Below are 27,297 nucleotides of genomic sequence, written 5' to 3'. Positions count from 1 at the left end.
CTAAACAAAGCCATTTTTTTCCCCACAAAGATCCGTGAATAACGTTAGGGTTCTGTTTCAGTTTTTAAACAAAAAGCCATATGAAGACCTATGAATATGGCTTAAGGCTTCACAAATGTAGGCATTTAAGTTCTGACTTTTCTGTTCTTTTTTAAAGAAAAACATTTTGGACTATGGCTCCAAAATAAGCTCATCAAGCTGACCAACTTGCAACAATAGTGGTATATAGGAGAGAGAGACACACGCAATAATTTTTAAAAAGGGGAAAAAAAAACAACAACAAAAAAAGCTGTGCAATTTAAATTACAAAAGCTACATGACCTCAGCTTCATTTAGATTCTGCAATAGAAGACAGCCTTCTATGAACACAGGAATAAGTAAGTCCAGAACTCAATACAAAAACTTTCCAAAGCTTTTCTGACCAGAAATGCCAGCAGAACAGTGCATACCTATTACAGTGTCCCATGGGTGATACAAGTGAACGCAGTTCCCAGAGAAGAGGAAAAAAGGGAGTGTGAGCTCCACAGCAGCGCAAAAATAATAGACCAGAATTGGTCATGGAAAGAATCATCTACAGCAAGACAACATGGCTTTTATGAAGTATTGACTACTAAAATATTGGAGGTATGTTCCATCATCTTTTGGGTCTTGCAGGTTATGCTCCTATTCTCTAAAGGTAGCACATTACTTAAATTTGTATTTTAGTTTTCCTCTTTTTTAATTACTTCATGTGCACCTTCAGCTACATTCATTAACTAATTCACTTTTACAGATGTCTTTCTCATAACATTTCAAAACTCCTTGGTAATTCAACCTGGCTTTACAAGCTAGCCAGCTGAAAACAAAACAAAACAAAACAAAAATTATTAGAAATGAGTAAGTTTTTAAGGACAGTTCTGCTCTAACATGACTGAAATACAAAATCCCACCTCACGATCTTTCCTGATATTAGAATTCATTATAATCTCCACGTCTGTTTCTTTGAACGAAACACTGATTCCCCAAGGTATCGCCCCTCCGATGTGTAAGAAGTTGAAGCTTGCAGGGAAGCAAAGCATTCTCATAAAGGCATTATGTCTTCCTTTGAAATAAAACTTGAAACTTGCAAGTTTAATTTTCAGAAGCCCACATCCCAAAAAAGTTTGCTTTTAAAAACTGCAAAAAGGAGGTAGAGCTTCTGTTCTTATTTTAAAGGCAAACATACAAAAGCATGTTGTGAAGCAATAGGAGCTGTAGCATGAAGTTATAAAAGGTTTCAGAGGCAGCAAGCTACCTTGAAAGGATTTTCTCTCAGGAGAATGACAGAAAATAAGATTAATACTCTTGAGAAAGCAGAAAGCAAACAAATCATATAAAGAATGAGATTCTGTTTTTCAAGAGAATGAATTAGCATAGGTAGAACAAGAAGTATCATCTCCTAAAATCTGACTTTATAAAGTTAAGAACTGGACAGCCAGATACCTACTGCCAAAGCTAAAACAGCAGCACTGTGGTAGCCCCTTCTCTACAGATAGAAGATTTTAGGGGGAAGTATCTTTTCTAGGGCCACTCAATCCAGCAGGAGAAAAAAAGGAAGGGAAATTCATCATGAGAGGTAACTTCTTCCTTCAAAACAGTGTTTCTAAAGCCCTAAAAACAGGAACAGGCAGGCAACCAACACCGAACAAGCAAACAGTATTTCATGAATTATTTAATCATAAACAGTATCAAACAACAGAAAAATAAGGAAAAGAAACCAAGATTCTGTGAGCCTTCTGTAAACATCACCTCATCTTTCAATAAGGGAATTTTTCCCCAGTATTTGATCTCGATGTCTGCTAACTTTCAGAGCTATGGAAATAATGCATATCCAGCCTAAATTCCCAACCTCCAACAACCAGATGCTGGACTTTCAGGCATACTTAGCCACACCATGTTGCTCCTATGAAAAACTGCTACAAAAGAATCTAAAAAAAAAATAAATATATATCGATGACTGTTGCTTATATACAATGAAGTCCCAGAGTCACATGTTAAGGCATAAATTCACACTCTCCATGAGCCATCTGGTTTAAAGCCAAGTATTTTTCTCCTCCACCCAGAAATCTTGTATAAACATAAGAAGAGTACATTACTGTTCTTTCAAGAGGAACACACCTAGCAAAAATCAACAATTCCCTTTAAGCCAGCTTCATGAACACATTGTATGAGGACAAATTTGCAGCCCGTCCATTTCTGACAGCAGTCAGAAAGAAAACCTATTTCTGGACAGGAGGCTGAAAGGAATTAAAAAAAAAAATAATTTTAGAATCTGGTCATGGGTGGCTACTGCCACACACCTAATTTTCAGTGCAGTATTTCCCATTCACAGTGGTATGGCCTCACACAGACAACACTGAAGTCCTTTCATTACTTCCAGGTTACCCACTGCTCTTATGTCACAGGCCAATTAGTAACTACTCGGCTGTATATTAACTCAACAGGCATTTTAAAGTCAAATAATATCAGATTTGCCTCAGATAACTAATGTCTGATGCCAGTGTTTAGATTATCCAAGTCTTTCAGATGCTTGTCCCTTCTCTAATATTGCTTTTTATCTTCACAGTCACATACAGTAGGCTCCCATCCACCAACAGTTTTGTAATTGTTGTGGTTTAGCCCCAGCCGGGAACTAAGCACCACACAGTCGCTCGCTCACTCCCCCCTGGTGGGATGGGGGAGAGAATCAGAAGAGCAAAAGTAAGAAAACTCGAGGGGTGAGATAAAGACAGTTTAATAGGTAAAGCAAAAGCCGCGCACGCAAGCAAAGCAAAGCAAGGAATTCCTTCACTCCTTCCCATGGGCAGGCAGGTGTTCAGCCATCTCCAGGAAAGCAGGGCTCCATCACGCGTAACGGTTACTTGGGAAGACAAACGCCATCACTCCAAATGTCCCCCCCTTCCTTCTTCTTCCCCAGCTTTATATGCTGAGCATGACGTCATATGGTATGGAATGTCCCTTTGGTCAGTTTGGGTCAGCTGTCCTGGCTGTGTCCCCTCCCAGCTTCTTCTGCACCTGGCAGAGCATGGGAAGCTGAAAAGTCCTTGAGTAGTGCAGCAACAACTAAAACATCTCTGTATTATCAACACTGTTTTCAGCACAAATCCAAAACATAGCCCCACACCAGCCACTATAAAGAAAATTATTTCTATCTCAGCTGAAACCAGGACAGTAATTCCTATTAATTTTACTCAATGAGTATCCTCAAAGCAGAAGAGGGGAAGAAAAAAAAAAAAGACAGGTTTTGGTGTTGTTTTTTTTTTAATCATGTCTGACCTTCAGAGGCACTGTTGTCAAAACAGGTGAAACAAATTAAATTCATTTTTGAAAAAGTATAAATTTCTAGGAAACACTGTACTATCCAAACTAAAAGTATACTGAGTTCTGAAAAATTATGCCAAAAAACTGACAATTTTCATTTGCTAACCCTCCTGCAGTTTTCTCCTAAGTCAAAACATTCAAGCAAGGGTGTCCGTCACTACCTGTAAGGGAAAATGCAGAACGCCTCCCCCAGAACAAATTATTCGCCCTTACATCTGCCTGCCCTTACACCACGTATTGACTCCTCTGCTAATACTTAGCCTGCTCCTCATTCAGTCACCCCGAAGAGGAGACCTACAGGCTCTGCTTGCACACCTGGAGCTTTCCGCCAAGCCGCCCACTGGCACGGGACACAAGAGCTGTAACCTTCAGTCTCAAGAGAGCTTTTTGGCTGCAGAGCAATCAGACTAGCAGTTTCAACTTTCTATCAAAGGATAACTGAACCTCTAGACAAAACTGAGGCACCTCCAACCTTTCCCCTTTCCTGATGACATTACTCCTCTCTTGCAATGACAGTTAAGAAAGTACAGTCTATACATCTTCCCAAAAAGAGAGACAACTAGTGTATCATCATCTTGCACATGCCTCCAAAACTTCTCATTCTGATTACTATTGGGGACCGTGCAGAAACTCACATGCCAGCCATTTTGCAGTTTCTGCCCGTTTTCCTCTACAGCTTGTTTAGTTTATAGGCACCCTTTACAGAATCTCACAGTACTGCTTAAAATTCAAGATTTGCTTATTTCCTTCCACCACAACACTTAAGGGGTCAAAAGCATTTCCACGCTGTTTCAGACTAAGCCAGTTTAGCCCAGTACTCTGCCTGTGTAGAGGCTAGCACCAGATTCTCTAGCAGAAGACGCAGGATCCTCATGACAGACTGAAGGCAATTTGCCTTAAAAAAAAGTTTCATCCTGTAATAGACAGAGATAAGCTTAGACCTTGAGCCATAAAGTTCAAGGGCCTTAAAATATGTTTTGATAGTAATTCAAAATGAGGATAGTCTAGTCTTGAATATTAAAGTTTTTTGAAGGTAGGAAGAAGTTTAGAAAAAAGATAAATTCCTTTAGTCCTATATTTCTCTCTCTCAAATTCTTGTCCTACAGCCTCGCTCAGAGCAACAGGCAGGAAAGATCCTCCCAGCACACACTGCAGAGCGAGCAGAGGGCTTCCGTCTGAGTAATAACATGTTTCACACCGAGGTGCGCCGCTGAGAACAGACTGCCCAGGCAAAACGCCTTCAAAATACGTCAACAAAGGAACAAAGCTCAGAAAGTGTCTGATATACCAACCCCGCTGCAAAAATATTAATGAATAAATGAAAACACCATGAGATAAGAGTGATAAGAGATAGTTTTCTCCTCTTGCAGGATTTGTTTAGTTTGGGGTTTTTTTGTTTTAAAGACAAGTTACCCAAAGTTTTAGTCACCAAGTCCAGCAAGTTATTTGCTGCCAGATTTGCTATTCCTCAATGACAGCAAGCACAGCTGAGAAGACTTCCCTTCTGGAAATTAATTATCAAAATTATAATATTCAGATTACATTATCTCAATTATTTCATTAAAAATCAGAAGTGAGGATAGGAGTTGCACTGCAGCAAAGCATATCATGAAACACTGGCAGCTGCAGCTGCATCCTGTAATCTCATTGAGTTTCAGACAGCTGCTGTAAAGAAAAGGAAGACAAGGGACACACAAATTTTTACCAGAAGTGCTCCCCACTTCTATCAGTAGGTCTTTAAAATACCACTTCCAGGGAGAATCAAACCAGTGAAATAAAGGGGAGTGGGGAAACCTCTCAGTCTAGAAACAAACCCAGAAATGTAGACCCAACATCTGACTAGAGGCAGTGAAAAACCAGTAAGTTTTGAGTATCATAATAGTCCATGCTCTTACTTACCTATTTTAATACAATGGCTGGCTCTGTAGCCATACCATATTAGGTTCCTCTGGACAACTAGGAGGAGCCGACATTTGACTTTTGCACACTGATAAAGACAGGAACCTGGGGGGGGGAACACTTCAGCCTTTTTTCAGATCTGTGTAGATTAGGAAAAAGCGTACAATTATATTGTATTTTTAATTCTGCACCAGTTATGACTTAATTACTTGATTTCTGTTTAAAGGAAATGGCCAAGAAAATGTTCTCTCTCTGCCTGATGCTGGCAAACCTATTCAAGAATGAGGCATTTAAATTAAAATGTTAAAGTTTACCAGTCGTGTGTCCCCCCCCCCCCTTATCATTGCAGAGTGGTATGATTTTTCTCAAAGTCTACCACTTAAAAAGCTTAAGGAACAATCTCAGAAATGTTTATTTCAAAGTGTTGCATAATGTCATTATTAGCATTTTATTTCAAATCATGACTCACGGATATTCATTCTGAAAAGCTATAAAATAAAAGCACTAGGAAGCATGCAGTGAGAGACCAGGGCAATAATGAAAATGAGAATGGAAATCAATAAAGAGAAAAAGAACTAGAGCAATGGGACCTGGACCATATCACAGACCATAATTCACTGGTGACTAACTTAGACTGAATGCTAACGACTGAATGCTGGCAGGAAGGCATTTGATCAAAACCTACCTGACACAGCGCAGAGCTCAAAAGGCAAATCAAGCAGGTCTCTCTGAAGCTACTGTAATTAGAGCTTAGCAGTGCGACCCTTTTTTGTTCCCTTCTTAAAGAGAAAAAGAAAAAAAAAAAAGGAAAAAAGAAAAGAAGAAAATAGTCTTAAAGCTATTACTGTCTGTAAATGCTTAGTTCCAGCTTCACAATGTACTCACAGAGCATCTATTTGGGCAAAATCCCACTGAAATGAAAAAAGTTCACTTGCTCACAGTCCTCAAAGGCCAGGATCTGAGCAAGGCATTATTTGCAGGCACGTGAACTGGAAGAGGTTAAGTGATTCCAGGACAGCACACATATTTAATAACACCACAGCAGACGAGATAACATCAGATGTTTGAAAGAAACAATGAAAGGAAGCCGGCTGAAAGCTTCCCAGCCTTCCCCGCTGACAATAACTGCGCTCAAAGACAAGCCTAACAAAAACGGGCCAACAGGGGAATTACCGGAGTAGAACGAAAGCTGTAAAACCCAAACCCAAAGGAGAATAAAGACACTTTCAAACATGAACCACTACAGGTCTGCATTTACAGAGCAGTCCCTCCAGGTGATGGGGAGGGCTACCAGGGAACACAGGCAAAGAGACTGGCATGTCACCTTGGCACCACAAACCAGGAATACAAAGGTACAGGCAGCGAGGACAAAATCCCAAATTGGTAGGTTAATATGCTTCACTGCCCAGTGAACATGTCCTTTTCATCGCCAGTCTATGGCCAAGAAAAAGTAACCAACTGCTCTCCTTCTTGGGTGTGAGTGAGTGGCAGTGTCTTTCCTTCCATCATATTTAAACATGGGGGGAAGCCGCAGCTTTCTCCTCCAAACAGCTTAGGACCTGTTTTAATGCAATGAGAACCCACTGATCGGCTGCAGTTTATGTTCAGGGTTTATTTTCTGTCCTCAGGGTTTTCATTTAAGTTCACATAGAAGAAAAAACACTACCTTACCTTGAAATAAACTCCCCACTAAGTTCTTTGCAGGTGGTTTTACAACAAGTTTAGGAGACAGCTGAACTGTAGCTTTCTGCTTATGAATGGGGCGGTAAGCTGTAGGAAGAAAACGCAGTGTTCTCCAGATGTCTTTTTAAAGCCCTGAGGAGTTAACTCGAGTGAGGTACCCAGTCAACCCATCAGTATCTGAAGTGACACCAAAGGCTTACTCAAACTAGTAGGAGTGCAAAACCTGCATTTTTCTTCCTCCTCAAAACACTGCATAATCTAGCGGTTGGGGTTTTGTTTGTTTGTTGTTTTTTTATAATATCCACTTGCTTTAAAGGGAATTTTTCTACCAGTAACAATTAAGTTTTGGAAAAAAGAAATTGGACTAATCTTGTCACATACAATTATCGAGTATCCTTCCCTCTCAGATCACCAGGAAGGGCTGAGCGACGGATCTGTAGATGCTCAGCACAGGCCTTTCGCGTTTAAGTTGGGAGTAAATTCCTATCTTTTATCCGCAAAAGCTGCTTAAGAAGATTTGAGTACACACTGTGCTGGTAATTTATGTATCTAACCAAAAGCAATAGAACAGGATTCCTGATCTCTATCTCTCCCACTATCACAGAAAAAAAATGGCACAGTGATTAGGAACATGCCGGAGGAACAGAGCTGACACTCTTGCATAGTTATGGCATAGCAAATTGGGGGCAGTGTCTGCTATTCTGGAGATGCAATTTCCTTTCCAAACTTCAGCTAAAAATCAACTTTCAATATTTCTATTATTTGCAAAGTGACAGCAGAGGACCCATACTTAGCTATCCTTCATGTTTTGCGCAGAGGGCATAACAGTGAAGGACTGAAGCATACAGAAATCAGAGCTTTCAGGGGGAGAGATTGAGCTTATTCCTTCCTCCAGCTCCCAGTTCTGCACTCTTTTACTGAGACTACCGAGTTAATTTGACAGGATGCCTCTTTTCCCCTTTCTAAAGCTTTTCTTCCTTCTGGTGCAAAGGACCAGACAACACGATCCTGAACCAAAAGAAAAGACACACATGCTGTTCTGTAAAATCCAGTACAGTTGAGGAGTGTGAGAAGTGGAAGAGAGTTGTGGTGAATGAGGTTGGCGTAACTTTGTGCAAGTAAACCTCACAGGAACAAGAACCAGAGTTTCAAAGTGATTCACTCGGTCCCTAGCACAAGCATGAGCACTGTTCCCAAGAAGCACAGAAATAATGACTGACCTTCAGAATAATTCACAGTATGTTCTTTGTACCAGCTTTTCCAAAAATTGTAATTACTTAGAAGTGCTAAGTAGGAGTAAGGCAGACAAGCCAAGGCTCCTTGCAACTTTTCAGTGTTGGGAGATGCCTGAATTATAGCACTGCAGGCAGGATAAAAGATGAGGCAGGCGTAGAAGTCACTCACTGTCATGCTCTATTCAGCCACAAAGTTATGGTGTCAAAGGAAGTTAGGAAGGAAGCATGAATCTATGTCTTTTGCCACACAGAAAAACAATGTGTATACATGTCAGTGGGTTTGAAAACAAAAACATTGGCTCAAGTATGCTGGATAATATTTTAGATTTTAGAGGGGAGAATTAACTCCAAATGCTGCGGCATAATCGCACCATTATATATGTTGTCTGCTATGAACATTCAAGTCATATGCAAAAGTATAGTAAAAATTCACAAGTCTAGATGCATTCTGTAGAGAAATCAGCATGTCCTGATCATTTAACCTCCCGTGGTCAACGAAAAGCTTGACCCAACAGATGTTTGTTAAACTTTGCTCTGCAGCGTGCCAAATGTGGTCAGAAACAGCCTTTTTAGAAGCTTATTGGACAACCAGTTGGGCTAAAAATGAATTAACAGGAAGGCACACAGCAATGCTGCAACTGAATGCGTATGAATTGTGCCACTGAACGGGCTTTGTTCTTTATCACTGCAGCACTTAATTATTTTGAGAGCATGCAGATATGCATAGTTATTGAACATGAATCCAGCCTCAGCAGTTTGTATTTTGTCAGAAAGATCTTTCTAGCCTGGAAACTGAGAAGTGATAATTTATTCTCCATGTCAAGGAATTAAGAGGACTTAGTCAATTCAGTCATCTAGACTGAGGAGTTGAGAGACCTGAATGAGGCAGTGTGGAAGTTCTTCAGAAGAAGAGTCTGAAAGCTGTCCTGCATTGCCCAAAGAAACCTCCATCCCAAAGGAGGGCAGCAGGTCTCTATATTCAGAGGAGCATAGACTCCTCAGGAGAAGGACATAAAAATAAGGTTAGAATCAGGATAATGGCGCAACATCTGACCCAGAACGGGAAGGATTAGTCATACAAAGTCACAGATTTGCCAGAATTATTTAAAAGATGATAAAAATAAAGTAATCCATTTGCTTTTTATTCTTGCTTTCTGGCTAAAAGAATGCTGTAGATCTTATCTAGACAACAGTTAAGCAGCTGAGATACTGCCACAAAGGGGAAAAAAAAAAAATCCACAAAAACGTGAGGGTAAGTGTTAAAGGAGAAATAGCAGGCCTCCGGAAAGGTAGCTGCAAAGTTCTGGAGGGCTGTACCTGCGAATTAAACATAAATGCAGTATTTCCATACTTGTTATGAGAGAAAGAACAGGAACATGACATTATAATCTTCCGATTTTGAAGACTGATACTGAAATTCAAGGCTGGGATGCACTAGCACACAGAGTGGATAAGAAAACCATACCGGAAAACACAGCTAGCATGGGAGCTGCAGTAACAGAAATGGGGTGAAATTCAGCATCCCACACTTCAGGCCAGGACTCACAAGAACTTCTGCGAGATTTTCGTTCTCCTTGGCTGCTCTGAGCTGAAGGCTCAGATGTGCTGCCTCAGTGTACCCCAGGCACCGTGCTAACGTGAAAGGCGACATGAGAAGGAGGGTGCATTAATTCCAGCTGCAAAACATACAGACAAAGCATTAGGATAAGCAGAGAAGGAGAGAGACTACTGCCTGAGGGATGGTTCAGACCTTGGATTGTTTCATAGAGCAGAACAAGACACCATCCTCTATTAAATCGTTCAGGAAGGAAAAGCTGTTATTTTAAGTGAAGGGCAGAGCTGACAGAACAGCAAGTGGGCATAAAACAAACTGCAAATGCATTCAGTCAGGAAACAGAAGTCTCACAACTATTAGAGTAATGAAAAACAGTGGGGATACCTACTAACTGAAGTTTTACCTGCTTATAAAAAAGACAACAGGTCTCTTGTTTGGACATGATACTGCCTCAATGCAGGAGGTCCCTTCCCATTTGGTGTAAAACTACGATACACAGTAACTTGTTTGTTGAAGATACTCATCAGTTTTGCAATAATTTTTCAAGATAAGCTTTCCACCCCACAGCAAAGCAATAATTTCATCCAGCCATGATATACGCCAGGGTGCTTACTAGATGTACCCGAGGCACGGTAGTTTTGTTAGCCTAGCTTACTACACGTTCTGACAAAAGCAAAGCATTTAATTAAACAGGTATCACTAAAGGCACAAATAGGGTAGCAGAGCTGTTTGGCAGAGTGGTGCTATTCCCCAGTAACTATTTTGTGATTCAGAAAGAATCTTCTGAACTGGCAGGTGGATAAAATACCTAACACAAGAACTATTGAGGGGAAACCTACAGATATCCTATTCGTGCCACCCTTCAGAAAAAGCCCTGGTTTTGGTTTACTAAGTTGTATGCACACAATTTGCAAACACACATGAAACTGCTTAGAAGCTACTGCATCAGAAACAGTGTTCCTAACTCAGCCTATCTCAAAGCATCCACAAGTTTATGACTCCTCTTAAAAAAGAAGAAATAAAATTCTCCTGCATTAAATGCCATCCTCTCTTTAAAACTGTATTAGTTTAGTCTATGCTGATCTTTCTCACTCTTCTGCACTGATTGCACAAATTTATTTACTTGCTATTAAGAAAAATCAAATTATTTCAATGTTTTATTGGGCTTAAAATTATCAGGCTTAAAATTAGCAAGCAACTTACAAGCATTTTGGTACAGTCTTACAATTTTGATAGTACCCTGAGTTCTATTTTTTTTTACTTACTCATATGAATGGCTGTAGTGAATAAATATTCCCTGACACCTGCCTTAAACACACAAATGCACATACTGTCCAAGGATGGGTTCACTCCATTGACAAAACAATCTAGTTTCTCACTCTGAATCCTTCACCTGTATTGAAAGAAAAGGTTAGAGGCTACCTATCTTCTTCTGATGTTATTATGCAATTCTGTCCATTTTCCAGGCTCTCCAGCAGTATAGACTGAAATGGATTTGCATCACTGACCATCTGTATTGCTCAGAGCTTCAACATCTCATACCTCTTTACTCAATCTCTCAGTCTACGTATCACTCCAGCTATTCTAATCAGTATGCATTTATCTTATTAGCACTGAGGCAGTGTAATTCTGATCACTGATATGAAGAAGCTGTTCCACTCTAACCACATCACTATTAAAAATAAAATGGGCCAACTTCTTTTTTCCTCCCAAAGAGTGGCTTATGATAGCTGTGCCAGTTGCTCTGTAGCCTCACTAAAGTCAGAGTGAGAAAAAGATAAGAGCTATCTGCACAGTTGTGAAGTGCAGGGAGGTAGTATTTTTTTTGCCCTTTTATTTTTAACCACACAATCAGGATAGCTGTTTTCCTATTGGAACTAATTATTTTTCCACTGTAGGAAAAAAAATACAAATTGCATCGAATTAGGAAAATAAATTATCTTTCACACTGAGAACACATATGCTATGTTTCAATCCAGAGCAAATTTCTGCAGCCAAGGCATAAATCCATCCTCAAATACAAAAACAAATCAGATATTTAAGTCTTATGCCTGTAAGACTTAAACAGCAGAAATAGAAAAGTAGAAATTCAGTGTACTGTATTCAATAGGACACACTCTGAGCTAGCCCTAAGGAATCAGATCAATTCTGAAAGCTCAATATTAATAAAAAATAAAACCTCTACTGTTAATAGAAGCCATAGGAACATCTTTGCTCCCTTATCACAAGGTTTAGGAGTTTCATTTTACGTGAAGTAGCTACCAAACTGAGCCAAGGCAGAAATATAGATCTGCAGGGTTTGGGGTGTTGGGTTTGTTGGTTTGGTTTGCTTTGGGGGGTAGGGAGCGGGTATTGTTCATTTTTAAAGAAAGTAAATGGCAATTTACATTTTTTACCACAACAAACAGGTAAAGATGTTTCTGAAAAAGTAGCAGTATTAAGTGGCTTGCATTCAGTATTTTACACTCAACGTGTAACCTCTTTAAAACAGATTAGATCATAACATGCTATGGAGCACTCATTCTACTCCCCTCCTATCAGTATCTATAGCTTTTTTCCCCTGCCTCTCTCATGCGCATACACACTCACTCTCTCCTTCCTTTTACATATAACCATACATATGCATATTTTTCACGTCCCATAGGGAATTTGGCAGAACCACAGCGTGCAAGGAAGCAGGGATGCACCACCAGCAGCAGGACCACTGCCCCCCACCTCGGTCGCACAGCACGGTCACGGTCTCAATTCAGGCGTACATGAGTCGATAGTTTCCCCTTTTCCAGTATAAGAATACATTCAGAGTTACAACACACAACCTTATAAGACCAAAGAGATACTGATCAATTTATTGAATCCCAGAACAAGTAAAAGACACTATGGAGGATATAGATATTTCAGTTCTGGGTCTGCTCCCTCTGTGAACATGAATCCCACATAAAGGGGGGCTCGCTACAACGATCGCAGATCAACCAGCGAGAATTATATCTAATGCCTGGCTGGAGGGACATCATACAGCAGTGGATTGGTCTCACAGCCTAATTCCTTAAAGGCTCCTGTGTCCCTCTTGGCTGCCTCCATGCTCACCCCAGCACTTTGGGGCACCTCCAGCCTCCCACCTTGGCCCCTGGCAGATGCTGAGAAGCAGCATAGGAAATTACACACGGGGTTCCATGCTTCCAAGCATTTACAGCTTTGTTATTGCTAATCTAAGTTTCTATAAACATGTCACAGTAATTGAGGCTATTAGAAACATCTCAAGTTTATAAATTAAGGAGTGCCCAATTAGGCAGGAACACCCAAACAGGTGCCTGGATAGAACTTAACCCCTGATTACCCCCTTTAAAAAACTGCTTAGGAAAAAAAATTAAAAATAAAAGAAATCATTAATCGGGCTAGATTTTTTATTTTGCAAGGAAGATAAATCTTTAAACTTTCCATTTTTGTTCTGTCAAATGTAATTTTCAGATTGCTGTTTCTTCAAGAACCTAGAAAAATCACAGTCCATTTGGTGGCCTGTACACTTGATGGCAAACAGTTGCCACACACACACACACACACTACTAATCAACACAGAGAGGATACTACCCAAAGGCCCTCTCCAAGCATTAAAGACCTCACTCAGCTGTACAAGCAGCAGACTATTGCAAAGCCAACTATTAAACCAAAATACAGTATTGTCAGCATATTTCATAACCAGGTTCTATTGAAGTAATACATAAAAAAAAATTGAAGATAGTATTTGATATTAAAGTGGAAATACTATTCCTATTCTACCTGTCATTCCGCCCCCATTAATCCCTACCTCAGCACTAGAAAGCACAGCAACCTCTTGCAAATCAGTTCAGGTCTATCTGCGGGATTAGATTCAGTGGATGGCTCAGGGTGTCACAATATTTTCCAAGGGCACTTTATTTGCTGTCTGAAGATACTCTTGAAACTGATTTCTCAATCATTAATTAAGCATTCTATTTTTTATAATCAGTTCTTTTAATTAGTATCCCAGGCAGCTTTGCTGAGGATCCCACACTTTTAATAATTAGGGGCAGTTTGTTGACCCTAATTAACTTCAGACATAGCAAGACTATTACTTTGTTACTTCAGGTGTTTTTATGTTTGCATTGTATATTCTGTCCTGCTTTACTGGCTCAGAAAGGAGACTGCCCTGTTGTGCTATTTATCTCATTTGGGTTCCATCTCTCTTTCTTGACTCTGTGTTAGTTGCTGTATTTTAAATCTCTCTGACTCTCTCTGAAGTCACGTCTACACTGGCAAGCAGCGTAACACCAGAAAAAGTGCACCTGTACAGCGAAGCAGTTCATGCTGAGGACCTAACACCTACCCTAAACGCATTTCAGGAGGCTTTACCTCAGTCCTGTTGCACGGACTTAACGTGCTCCTAGAATGTAACTTCTGGTTTAGCTTTGCCCACACACAGTCACATTCAAGCAGTCCAAACCAGAACTCTGCGAGTGGGACAAGGAGGGTGACTTTAAAGCACACTCCTGATCTGAACTAAAATGGTGATGCTGATGCTGATGCTGTCACTGATTAAGCATGTTATCTTTGGGGATGGCCTTGCTTTTCAAAAGTCTCAGTTATCTCAGCAGATCATACTTCTGCAGCTACTGGACAGTAGCCATGACCACTGCACATCAGCCCAACACCATCAGGCATGGATTAGTAAAATACAGCAGTCAGGCTTAGAAATAGATTTTTATAATAAGGGAAGAACTCTGCCAGCCTGTACAGCCTCCTTCCCTTGTGTGCTGCTCTGTGTAATTAAGTGCACTTGTAACAGATACAGCTTGTAATACAGCAAGAGGGTTAGGTATGGAGGCTTTAGCCGGTTTACTGATTTTATCATATATCTGTGACCTCTTGAAGCCCATTCCAGACTGAGTTCTGACTAACAACTGTAGTTAGCAAAATAATGTGTTAATAATCTATTAGAGCTTAAATATACAGAACACATAAACCAGCTAGTGATTTAGTGAAAGTCTGAATAATTTTGTTGCCATTTTAAAGAAATGGCAACAAAAAAATAACTTCTCATTCTTACATGATGCTTTTCATCTACAGACACCAAGTTGTATTAAAGTAGCAGAAAGACTGTCGCAATCCAGTTGCTCCAATGCACGAATGAAGAGTGAAGCCGCCATAATCCAAGGGAAAATGGTTAGCGACCTGCTACACCACTTAGATACACACAAGTCTATGGGGCTGGGTGGGATCTGCCCAAGGATACTGAGGGAGCTGGCAGAAGTGCTCACCAAGCCGCTTTCAATCCTTTATCAGCAGTCCTGGCTGACCGGGGAGATCCCAGTTGACTGGACATTAGAAAATGTGACGCCCATCTACAGGAAGGGCTGGAAGGAGGATTCGGGGAACTACAGGCCTGTCAGCCTGACCTCGGTGCCAGGGAAGGTTATGGAGCAGATCATCTTGAGTGCCATCACACGGCACGTACAGGACAACCAAGTGATCAGGCCCAGTCAGCATTGGTTTATGAAAGGAAGGTCCTGTTTGACCAACCTGATCTCCTTCTGTGACAAGGTGACCCGCCTAGTGGACGAGGAAAAGGCTGTGGATGTTGTCTATCTAGACTTCAGTAAAGTCTTTGACACCATTTCCCACAGCATTCTGCTGGAGAAACTGGCTGCTCATGGCTTGGATGGGTGTACTCTTTGCTGGGTAAAGAACTGGCTGGATGGCCGGGCCCAAAGAGTGGTGGTGAATGGAGTTTACTTCAGTTAGTGGCCGGTCACAAGTGGTGTCCCCCAGGGCTCTGTGCTGGGGCCAGTTCTGTTTAATATCTTTATCAATGATCTGGATGAAGGGATCAAGTGCACCCTCAGTAAATTTGCCAACACCACCAAGTTGGGTGGGAGTGTTGATCTGCTTGAGGGGAGGAAGGCTCTACAGAGGGACCTGGACAGGCTGGATCGATGGGCCGAGGCCAACTGTATGAGGTTTAACAAGGCCAAGTGCAAGGTCCTGCACTTGGGCCACAACCCCATGCAACGCTACAGGCTTGGGGAAGAGTGGCTGGAAAGCTGCCCGGCAGAAAAGGACCTGAGTGTGTTGGTTGACAGCCAGCTGAATATGAGCCAGCAGTGTGCCCAGGTGGCCAAGAAAGCCAATGGCATCCTGGCTTGTATCAGAAACAGTGTGGCCAGCAGGACTAGGGCAGTGATCGTGCCCCTGGACTCGGCACTGGTGAGGCCGTACCTCAAACACTGTGTTCAGTTTTGGGCCCCCCACTACAAGAGAGACTTTGAGGTGCTGGAGCGTGTCCAGAGAAGGGCAAGGAAGCTGGTGAAGGGTCTAGAGCAGAAGTCTTATGAGGAGCAGCTGAGGGAACTGGGGTTGTTTAGCCTGGCAAAAAAGAGGCTGAGGTGAGACCTTATTGCTCTCTACAACTGCATGAAAGGAGGTTGTAGAGAGGTGGGGGTCGGTCTCTTCTCCCAGGTAACAAGTGATAGGACGAGAGGAAATGGCCTCAAGTTGCACCAGGGGAGGTTTAGACTGGATATTAGGAAATTTTACTTCACTGAAAGGGTTATCAAGCATTGGAACAGGCTGCCCAGGGAAGTGGTTGAGTCGCCATCCCTGGAGGTATTTAGAAGATGTGCAGATGTGGTGGTTAGGGACATGGTTTAGTGGTGGACTTGGCAGTGCTAGGTTAACGATTGGACTTGATGATCTTAAGGGTCTTTTCCAATGTAAACGATTCTATGATTCTAACTTTGAGGAAAAGCCAAGCAAGGATAAACAATAATACCCAGCCCTGTTCACAGTGTACCACTGTCCTTCCTTGCAATTTAGAAAGTAAAGAGGTCTTGAAAAGCAAGTACTGCTCCTAAAATTCCCCACCCCAGCCTATGGGAGGTGGGGGCAAAGAAGGGACAAACGAACCTTCATCTCGCTGTAACAGCAGTCCCATAAAGTACTAACCATCTTACAGACAGGGTGCCCGAGCGAGAGCTGCGCACAAAAATACTTACATACATTGATACTAGTGGGTGACTGATCTGTAGATCAAGCAGATCACCTTTAAATTACACAGTTAAGAATGACATTCTTAATTTATTTCCTTTTCAGCAACACATGATCAAAATATATCTATATATCCACAGGCTGCCAGATCTCATAACTCTCAGATTACCTTTACAGTATGTTTATTTTTTTATGTTCCAAGTGGTAAAACAGAAGGCTTATATACACAAAACATAGCTAGTAATTTTCTAACATTTATTATAATGGAAAAAGGCCTGGAAGCATTAAGTAAGGATACCTAAAAACTTGGATGACAGAGAAAGACAACTTTAAAAGTTGGCCTTAAAAATCTCAAGTGATGTTTTTAGAGTAATTGAATTTGGGAGCCAAAGCATTCTGAAAAGAACCCAAAACCATATAAACAAGATTGGTAGAATTTGTGTCACAGAATATTTAAGCTAAAAATCTTCTAATTACTTCATAACCGCGTACTAGCACGCTCAGAACCTCTGCCGTTTGTAGCATATATGTGGTCACGAGAATGATATTGCATTTGGTGTTAAGTCACCACAAGCTGAATTGAAGTGTCCATTCAGGCAAATACTCCAACTCTCTAAGTTGAAGATTACTAGAAACAAAAATTTCTAATGGAGTTTGTTAACTTCCATCTCCAAATAATATCGTTATTTGTTGCTCTTCAATCCCCACTGGCAAGAGACTGAAAAATCTTCTGCCTTTTAATGACACTGTAGGAAGGAACAGCGAGCCAGAGGGGAACTCATGGCTAAGACGATTTAATATCAGATCTATACCAAACAACCACATCATCTTTATTTTTACTTTTCTTTGCTTATGCTCCATCCATAAGGAGATCAAAATAATAAAAAAAAAAACAACAAACAAAAACTGGTCAATATTAATATTTTAACACTAATGCATATTTGATGTATTAAACAGTTGGAATGGTGAAACATTCATAGAACACTTTTGAATGAGAAACAAACGCCAGTACCTTACTACAAGGCCTCAGAATACATAATTTAGAAATAAATGAAGGAACATATGAGCAATAAGCACAAACTGGGGATGCTCCCCAGCAAAAGCCAGCAAGATAAATATACAGCCCAGACTGCCTGGGTGGATTTTTTTTTTTTTTCTTCCAAAAAAAGAAAACTCATTAATCCACTGTAAGAAAAACCTAAACACATAACAACTGCAACCTTCTGCAGAAAAAAAATCTGGGACCATGAGAACACTGTTTTCCCCAATGTACTATGTCCTACCACTCTGATTTCCATGGACTCCAACTTCTGAGCACCAAGTTTCTCAACAACTCTTTGCCCTTGCTATTCTGTATTACACTGACATGGATATTGAGACTATTCACTTTTTCCCAGCTTAATCCTTACCTCTTTTTCCTAGCCCAATATCTTTCTTGCAAACTCTTATACCCAAGATAATTCCTCCTTCATTTCTGTTTCATACTGAAAAGCATAACTCTCACGACCAGTGGATTTCTCTGCTACAAATTCATTCCTCTTACCTTTGTCATTGTCCTTGATGGACAGTTTCTCTACTCCAAAATTAATTCAGTTCCACGTACTTTCTCAATACCTTCAACTCAGTCCATGAAACTCTCCATCACTGATTTCCATTTCTCCCCTAATCTTTGCAGATGTACATCATCTCTTTGGAGATCTCATTTATATACACTATCTGAGCGTTTGTCCTTTCTTCCACGTCTTTGTCTATGGCCCAAACAAGTCTACTCAAAGTACTATCCTAAGGATTCTTTGTCTGTGTCTATACTATCACTCAAGAGTATCCCTCCAGCACTTTCATTAAACAGACGCTGCCAGCCTCTACTTCCAAAACCCCACAGCCGAGACAATTGAACATAAATGAATAATTAATGCATGAGAGAAAAATTGAAACAGAGCTGGAGAAAAATTCTTGTACAATCACCTTCTCTTCTAATTTTTCTTCACCAGGTCATGTAGTTAAAGAAGTACTCACTGTATATCTGTTCGTTCTTCACAATGCTGTTAATGAATGCTCTTCCCCTTCCTGACAGGAAAAACACTCAAGAACATTCTTAAACTTATGCATACAAGTAATCACGCTTGAAGAGAAGCATATGCTTTATCTCCTCGCTGCAAAATAAATAAGAACCAGAAATAAATTCTTTTGGGCAAGTACCGTCAACTTCTAGAGAATTTTAAACAAAAAAGGAAAAGCCTTCAACACTTATGGCTGTGAAAATAACCTTCAAAACGCAAACCTAAGCTGATGCAGCCTGGTACCTACATACAAACACTCTGCCTCTCCTGCTGCTCAGAGTTTCCCCCACACAGCAACAAACTGGAAACTGCCTTTTCACAGCTGCTATTCTGAAACCTGTGGGAATCAGCTGCGACACACAAGAACTGGGCTGCTTTCAATTTGGTGCCAGCACTTCTAGGCAGAAGCGGGCACTGGAGATAGGCGCTAGGCAAAGGCAACGGGAGTTCAGCAGATGCTGTTCCTCTCCCTGCCTCCCCTCCTGAACAGCAATAGCTAGAAACCAAGGAGAAGTTTGAGTACCAGATCTGTACATGCCACAGCCATCAGCAGGCAGCAAGAGGAGTAAGTTGGAAAGAAATATAGGAGGCATCTTTGCAGCCACTGTGCCAAAAAAACCTATATGAAAAGAGACTTAAAGATTTAAAAGTTTAAAAACCTCAGAGGCTGGCACCCAGTTCAGATAGACTAACATACTAACTGGGGCTCAGTACAACTAAACATAGGACCAGAGTCAAGGCACAAAGACTAGCACCCCAACACACATCCCTCAATCAGCAGAGGGGAGCCAAGCACTTCTCTAGAAGAAGATGCATCATCCCATCTTCCCCTATGGACACCTCTCGGGTTGATAAATGGGAAGCAAGTTTTGTCTCTGAGCTATTAGCTTTCCAGTTCTAGCAAGCATACGAATAAAAGGGAAGCAGCAGGAGAGAGGGATGTGTTAAGCTAGTAAAGTAGGAGACATCTACAAACAAAAAAGAAGCAAGGATACCAGGAAAGTAGAACACAAATACAGAGGTACATTAAAAAAGCAAAACAATATATACCAAAAGCAACTTCAGGATGATATTCACCAATATTAAAAAGAAATGGTACAAAGCCAGAAAGAGAAAAACCAAGTCTAATAAGCAGCATGCAAACGGAGAGGTGATTGATTAGTAGTGTCCCCAAACATGAACTGGTGACAAACAGTGTACATGGGGGAAGAAGGGGGGAAATGGTAAATTTGCTTTTATAGAAATACATCATTCAGTGATTAAGTCAACTAGCAACCAACAATAGCTCTGGCAATATTCTACAGTTAAAGACAGTACATGGTAATGAATATTTTGATATACTTCCCCTCTTCAGATACAGGGAAAGGAATACGGTTCTGAGGGGAAAAGAGTATTTTCACCAGCTTTGTTCTTCCACGGCAGCAACGAGTATGTTTCTCAGATAATGTCACAGAAAGTTGTAAGGACAAGATGAACTGATTTGGTATTTCTGCTTCTCTGTCACCAATTACCAATGGTTCAGATACACAAAATATAATGCGAGAATAACAACTCCTTGCAAAGGGTGAGAAATGCAAGGCAGTCCAGCCAGCCAATTCCCCCGTACTGTTCTTGCAGAGATGGCAGCACTCAACTGATTCTTCAACCACCCTTCCTGTCAGCTCCTCTGTAGAAAAAACTAAGTCATCTTCCTCAAGCACTTTAAATGGGGTATTTGCCTACAGAGTTAACACACTTGTCAAACTGCATGGGTGACAGAAAGAAACAACCAACCTGAGCTCACTCATTCAGAAAAAAAAAAATAAAATTGTCCCCTCAAATAATAATAATTTAAAAACAATCAAATTTCAAAGGCAAGTATGGGTAAAATAGGCAGGGAAAACAAAACAAGCAAGCAAAAGAAGAGACTGATTAATTTTTCAGGATAGTAAGACTAGGTTTGCAGACTGTCCCTACATGTCCACTTCATTACACAGCTGTTTACCAAAGCCTGGTTTTCCCAGCACATTGCCTAGCTTTTGGCCAAGCCACACCAATCAAAGCTGAGCTGGCAGGGCAGCTGAACAGTTTAAGATTAAAACAAAACTCTGATGGATTGTCATTTCTGAAGTGGCATTGGTAACTAGAAGGCTCTGCTTCTCTCATCACCCTTCAGTATTTCTTCAGCCATGGTTGACTCAGTTGCCCATCGTAAGCAACTTTCCTACTGCAGGCAAGAACAACTACTTCCCCAAAGAGCAAGTTCTGACTGCGGTAAAAAGATCTGTTTGCCAATAATCTTGCCTTAATACATATAGACCTGTGTGGGCCACCATCTTAACAGGCTTTGACAGGGTTTACCAAAATACTCTATCCTAACTTGACTGAAACAAAATACACATGGCTTAGAGCATCATGACAAGGTGTTATCAAGGTGTTTGTGATGGGGGGGGGAGCAAATAGACTTGATTTAAAATGACTTTCTGAAACACTTCACAAAAAAATTAAAATTTGTAAAGGAAACATTGAAGGAAGAAATGGAAGACATCTTCCTATAAAGCCCTTTAGCAGAATTTTGACCAGATGGCCAAGTTTTATAGCTAAGCTCTTCCTCTGAAGTGTGCCTAGAGTTTCTGGCAACAATAGTGTTCCATGTACTCTCCTTGCTACCTTAGCAGTGGGGAAAACAGCATCTTATGAAGGAGGCTCAGAAGCCAAGAGGCATTTTTTCTTTCCCAAAACATGCTCAGCCAACCAATAAGTAGATACACACCACTAGCTCAAAAGCAAGGAAAAGTGAGGCTTGGGGCAGGAGAAATAAAGACATTGAGAATAAAACTGTGATCCAGAGAATGAAGTCCATCCCTGTAACCAACATTTTCCTGATAAAGTTATTTAGTGGACATGTATCATTACAAACCTCTCCTTTAGAGGTAAAGTCCAAGAAACAGGAAAGAACAAACTCATGGAGTCCAGATGAAAATAAATCACTGAATAGTACCACTCCTACGTTTGAGTATTAACTAGAAGTCAATGTTTTTGATATACTCATGATTGAGCAGGTGGAGAGAAGAAATGGAAGGAAAACAGGTCATCATGTAAGTAAACTCATTTAGTTATGATTACTAAAAAGCCAGCTCAATTACTTCTGCTATTTATCACCTATGAAAGCAAGACTTGAATTATCAGCTTTGATGTACTAAGCCTTTCATGCATTAGGAAATATTGTTTAGCATAGGAATGTTACTTCCCTCCCAGTCTTGGGTTTCTACTGTGTGACCACTTCATTAGTAGAGTAAATTTTAAAACATTGAGGAAGAAAAACACTGGAAAAACACTTTTTGTTAGTTAATTGTAGCACTTCACTGTCCCTTCCTTCCCCAGGAACTTTAACTCTGATTCATCTTCTAGATACAGAGCTCGCCTTTGGCACGCACTCCCCGAGTAAAACCAAGTATGTACATACACGTGTACAACTGATCGGTATAAGCCACAGTTACCAGGGTCATCATGTAATCACTGACTCTGCGTACGTTCACATACGCCACTTTTCCTTGATGGAAGACAGCCACACTGTGAATGCATTTCTTTTCACCACCTAAATCCCATTCTGAGGACAAATTCAATCTGCTGGTTTGAGATTCAGTTTGGCTGGCGTGGGAGACAAGAAGGAAGAAGAATGGGATTAGCTAACTATTCTCTTATTCTCTTTTGCTGGACTAGAAAGGAAGAGGAGTGGAGAGGCAGAAAAAGAAAGATGCTGAAATACGTTCCAGAGGACTCATTAAAACAAGGGGAAACTACAAAAGAGTGACAAGGTCTCTTTAAACCAGGGACAGACAAACCTTGCTTGATAAAGGCATGGCATGTAATACATTAATATTTCTCTAAAAGTTTGGAAAATACTTGACCAAATGTCCATAAATATCTATTGAAAATATGTTACTAAGAACATATTGGTTCTACTCTGTAGACCTAACTCCATCTTCATCAGGATCTGCTACCCCACCTTAAAAAAATCACGCCATGCTTCAGTTCCACATCTCCAATATTAGCTTATTCTTCCTTCTCCACCACAAATCTACCAGTAACCAAAGTAAGACAGGATGTAATAGTAGGTCACCAGCTAGCTCTGAACAGTTAAAAAAAAAAAAAAAGAAGGGTATTTCTACCACATATCCTGCAGATTAAAAAAAGAAATTCAGCCAGATTATAAAAGTATGTGTTTCAGCAAAGTCTGGGCTAAATTACATTGAATTTGGCATTAAAAACAAGTTAGCAGAGTTGATGGAGTCTGGTGAATTATGATAGTTCTTTTTTTTTCTTAAAGTTTGATTTCTTTTTCTTTTTTTAATTAATCTTATCTATCACAATAGGGCTGAGCTAATTTTACTTAGCGAGAAGAAAGAAGGATGAGAATGGACAACAGAGGAGTGAAACACTGCCTGCATTTAAAATTCTTCATGTTAATTAGTATAACCCAGTCCATTAAGTATGATGGTTTCAAGATACTGTATAGTATATTTTAATCTGATACTGAAGCAAGAACATAAGAAGCCAGCCATATTGTAAACCATCTCCTTACTGATATTACAATGCAATTGAGGATATTTGATATGTGAATTCCATCTCATTCCCTTACTGGATAATATGTTCCACATTAAAAAAGAAGCAAACTGCATTCTGCAATATTTTCTCAGCAATATGCCAAATGAACTGGCAGAAAGAACAAATTACTTCTGCTCTCAAGCAGGGTGGATACTATTCTTAGGTTATCAGAAAGGCTGCTGGTGCAAAAGCATTACAAAGAGTGCATGCCCAGAGACAGGTAGACTGGGCTGGGAGCTGGAACCACAGAGCATCGTAGGTTCTGGTTCAAAACCATACCTTGGAACACTTATCCACTGATGATGGACAGGGCATGCGGTAGTTAACAGCTCCAGTTAAGTAACACAGGTACCAGTTAAGTAACACAGGTAGGGAATCTCAGTCCGGCTCGCAATGGACAGCCAGCCACATAACAGAAGTCAGATGTGAAGCAAAAGAGCAAGAGATTAAGGGGCAGTCCACATCTGTGTCATATCTTGGCAGTGAGAGAATTCATTCAGGAAATAAGACAGACTTTTACCCTATGGAATACGAGTCCAGCTATCACACATCCAAAAGTGTCCTACTACAGGACACAGCGTAAGACAGGTGGTTGCACTCTCACTCCTAAGGCTGGCACAGGGCCACCGTGCAGCACAGAGTGCAAAAATCAGAGCACAGAAGAGGGCTCCTTCATATGGCTCTCAGCGATCTGAACTCTCAAAACTCAGGACCAGTTCTGCTACCCTATATTCAGTAATTCATTGGGTAATATATCAAATTGTCAGATAAGAGGAAGGATGTTTATGGGCATTTCATTACTTCTAGAGAGAAGTGCAACTCCTAGAAAGAATTATTTTTTTGTGTTATGTCTTATTTAAAAACACTAGTTCCTGACCAGCGAATGACAAATCATCCTTGTTCTACAGCTAAATTCCTAAACATGACAAAAATATCTTTCTACATGTAGTAGTTAAACCAAAAGTCAGAGTTCACTTAAAAACAGCAATTAGCAAGAGTAACATTTAATTTTAGGTATCAAGTCAATTCTGTCAATCAATCTGTTAATTGCTCATGTTAAATCCACAATTGTTGTATTTCTGTATTTGCTGCACATCAGTAATCTCTTTTCATACATCTTATTAATAAAAATAATTAATACCATAGCTATTTTTAAAACGCAGTTCCTATACTTAGTGACTCAGATCAGTGAGAACTTCTAAATGTTCAGTACCTTCTGCAGTTGATGGCCACAAGTTGTAACTTGGAAGCTGATTAGGAAAATCTCATCAAGAAGAGGGCAATGCAGCACTGGAGCAGGTCACACGGATGGGTTGCGGGATCTCATCTCTGGAGGCTTTTGAGCCTCCTGCTTGAACCTAGACTAATATCAACACTACATCAGGTCAGCTTTGGCTTTGTCCAGCGGGAGGACACACTTAGATGACCTCCAGATGTCCCTTCAAAATATCATTTCTATGATGACTCTGTTTTGGGGGTGGGGAGTCCTCAGTGGGACGGTGAAAATTCTCATTTTGCCAGATTTTCTTTGACTTCCTGCTTACAAGATGTCTTTATACAGGCTTCACAGTTTAAATACCTAAAACTGAATTAAAACAAAATGTTCTTCCAGAAAAAATCTTATTATTACTGCCACGTTAACTTGTCAGAGAATTCACTAAGCACAAATTACCTATAACAGACATAATTCAGACACCCCAAAGCATTTAGTATTGGATTTTACAAACCCTTGGTATTTCCATATCTCTAAGACCATAAAAAGCCAAGTGGAACTGAATCCGTTCCCTCTGGAAAGTGACATGTAGGGGTTTTTTTTGTTTCTTTTCTGTTTTGATTTGGGTTTGTTTGTTTGTTTTACAGAACTGAAAGTATAAAAACAAAAATACAAATTTTTTAGAGCAAACATTTCAAGAACTGAGCTTTTAAGTGGTTATCTGGAAATGCAGTACCTTGTTTGAAAACTTTAAGTGTTCTGCCTATTCAATAGCTCAAAAGTAGGAGAGAGTAAGTACCGTTACAGCATAAACACCTACCGCATACCTGCCAGTTCTCAAGAGCCCGTCTCTGAAGATGCAGAGGATAATTTTGGTCAACCTTCACTAGAAGGCCATTCTCATCACAAACACGCACGTTAATTGTTTCTCTGTGCAGAGAGACCGCGCTTAATAATTAATGAAACAAAATAGTTTTCTCGGTCACCTCTGTATTACGGCTGAATTTGCTCGAGTCGGGCACAGATGGTCAGAATACGATTTGCAGGAGGCACCTCTGGGAGGTTGAACTCCATCCATCACACAACGCCGAGAACCAGAAACACCTCTTCCACTGCAAACCGGCCCTACCGCCCTTACGCCCGCACCCTGCGCTCCCATTTCCTTCGCACGGCGACTTTAAGCGCAGCTCGAAAAACTTGAAAGACTTTACCCCTGGTGACTGATGGATGTCTAGGTAAACGTGCTGTTTCGGAGAAGCCGCGCCGAAACCGAGCTTGGCAACGCCCAGCTCTCCCACCCACCGCCTGCGCTCGCCGTGCCGCCGGGGGCCGGCGCCGGCTCCCCCCGCCGCGCCCCCGCCGCCGCCCGGCGCCCGGCTCAACCTGTTGCGGGCCGGAGCGCGGCGGCGGCGGCGGCGGCAGCGCGGCACTTGCCGGCGGGCGGGCACGGGATGGCCCGGCCGGGGGCGAGCGCCGGCGGCGGGGGCCGGGGGCGGCGGGGGCAGGCGGGAGAGGGGAGGCGGGGGCTCACCTTCTGCTGCCGGCGGGCCATGTCCGTGGGCTGCTTGGCGTTGAAGGGGTGCGCGATGCACCTCGCGATGAAGACGTAGAGCTGCAGCCGGAGCCGCTTCTCCCGCTCCTCTCGCTGCAGGCGCTCCTGCTCCTCCCGGCCCTCGCTCAGCACCGACGGGCTGGGGCTGGCCGCCCGCGCCGCGCCGGCCTCCCTGCCCCGCGGGTCCCGGGGCGGCGGCGGCAGCGAGCGCGGCGAGCCGCCGCCCGTCGCCACCAGCACGTCCCGCCGCTCCTCTTCCAGCACCTCATCGGACTCCTCCTCGCTGGAGGACGGGTCCAGCATCGCGCTCGGCGGGCGCGCCCCGCGGCCGGGCGCGGAGCGAGGCGGGCAGCGGCGCGCACCTTTCCGGACACGTCGAGTTTACACACAGACTGTTTCCGACCGGCGGCGGCGGCCGGGCGGGAGCGGAGGGGCGGGGAGGGGAGGCGGGGTTTGGGAAGGGGGTCGAGCCTGGGTTGCCGTGGGAATTGCTCCGAGCGGCTCCCGGCGGAGGCGGGGCCGGGGCCGGGGCCGGGGCCGGGCTGACGTCTCCGCCCGCCGCGGCGGGGGCAGCGGCCCGCAGGTGGCTGGGCCGGGCGGGGCCGCGCCGCACCTGCCCCGGCTCGGCTGGGCTCGGCTCGGCTGGGCTGGGCTCTGCTCGGCTCCCAGCGACGAGGGCAGCTGCTGGCCGGGAAAGCCCCTGGCCCCCGCTCAGCAGCGCTGCGCCGCTCGCACCCTGCCGGTGCTGGCAGCGGCTGGCCCGGCTGCGCCCTGCCCCGCGTCGCGGGGCCGGCGTGCGAAGCGCGCCCGGCGCTCGCCAGCCGGCTCAGGCGCACGGGCAGACGCCGTGCTGGGAGGGGGGGAGCGGTGGGCTGTGCCCCCCGCTCGGCTCGGCTCGGCTCGGCTCGGCTCGGCATGGCACGGCTCGCCGCCGACCCCGAGCTCGCTGGCATCCTCTGCCATGTAGTGCGGAGGAAGAACGAGAGGCATCTCAAATGGCCCCAGAAAAAGAAGCCACCGAAACCATGCCTTGCCGAGATGGGGAGTGAGCTGATGCTGAAGCGCGCATTGCTCTCGCAGGATACCTCTGTTGGGAGCCCGCTGCCACAAATAGGTAGTTCACATCTCTCTGAAATGGTTGTTCCAGGCTATGTGCAGGTCCAGCCAGGTTCATATTC

At 42.5% G+C, this 27,297-nt stretch overlaps 1 protein-coding gene across 8 annotated transcripts in view; it reads right to left on the bottom strand.

The window, feature by feature from the left end:
- The window catches only part of CADPS2 (calcium dependent secretion activator 2), a 318,768-nt gene extending 292,346 nt beyond the window's left edge, over window positions 1–26,422 (bottom strand). For 7 of the 8 annotated variants that reach the window (XM_072870283.1, XM_072870362.1, XM_072870837.1 and 4 more), the window contains exon 1: window positions 26,099–26,422. In XM_072870283.1, coding sequence (XP_072726384.1) covers window positions 26,099–26,422 — 324 coding nt within the window. The remainder of the gene's footprint in view (window positions 1–26,098) is intronic. The other variant, XM_072870766.1, reaches the window with a different exon arrangement.
- Window positions 26,423–27,297: the final 875 nt, after the last annotated feature.

This window comes from Ciconia boyciana, chromosome 1 (assembly GCF_034638445.1).
Source record: "Ciconia boyciana chromosome 1, ASM3463844v1, whole genome shotgun sequence".
Classification (NCBI taxonomy): Eukaryota; Metazoa; Chordata; class Aves; order Ciconiiformes; family Ciconiidae; genus Ciconia; species Ciconia boyciana.
This window is presented reverse-complemented; position numbering and strand designations above follow the sequence as displayed.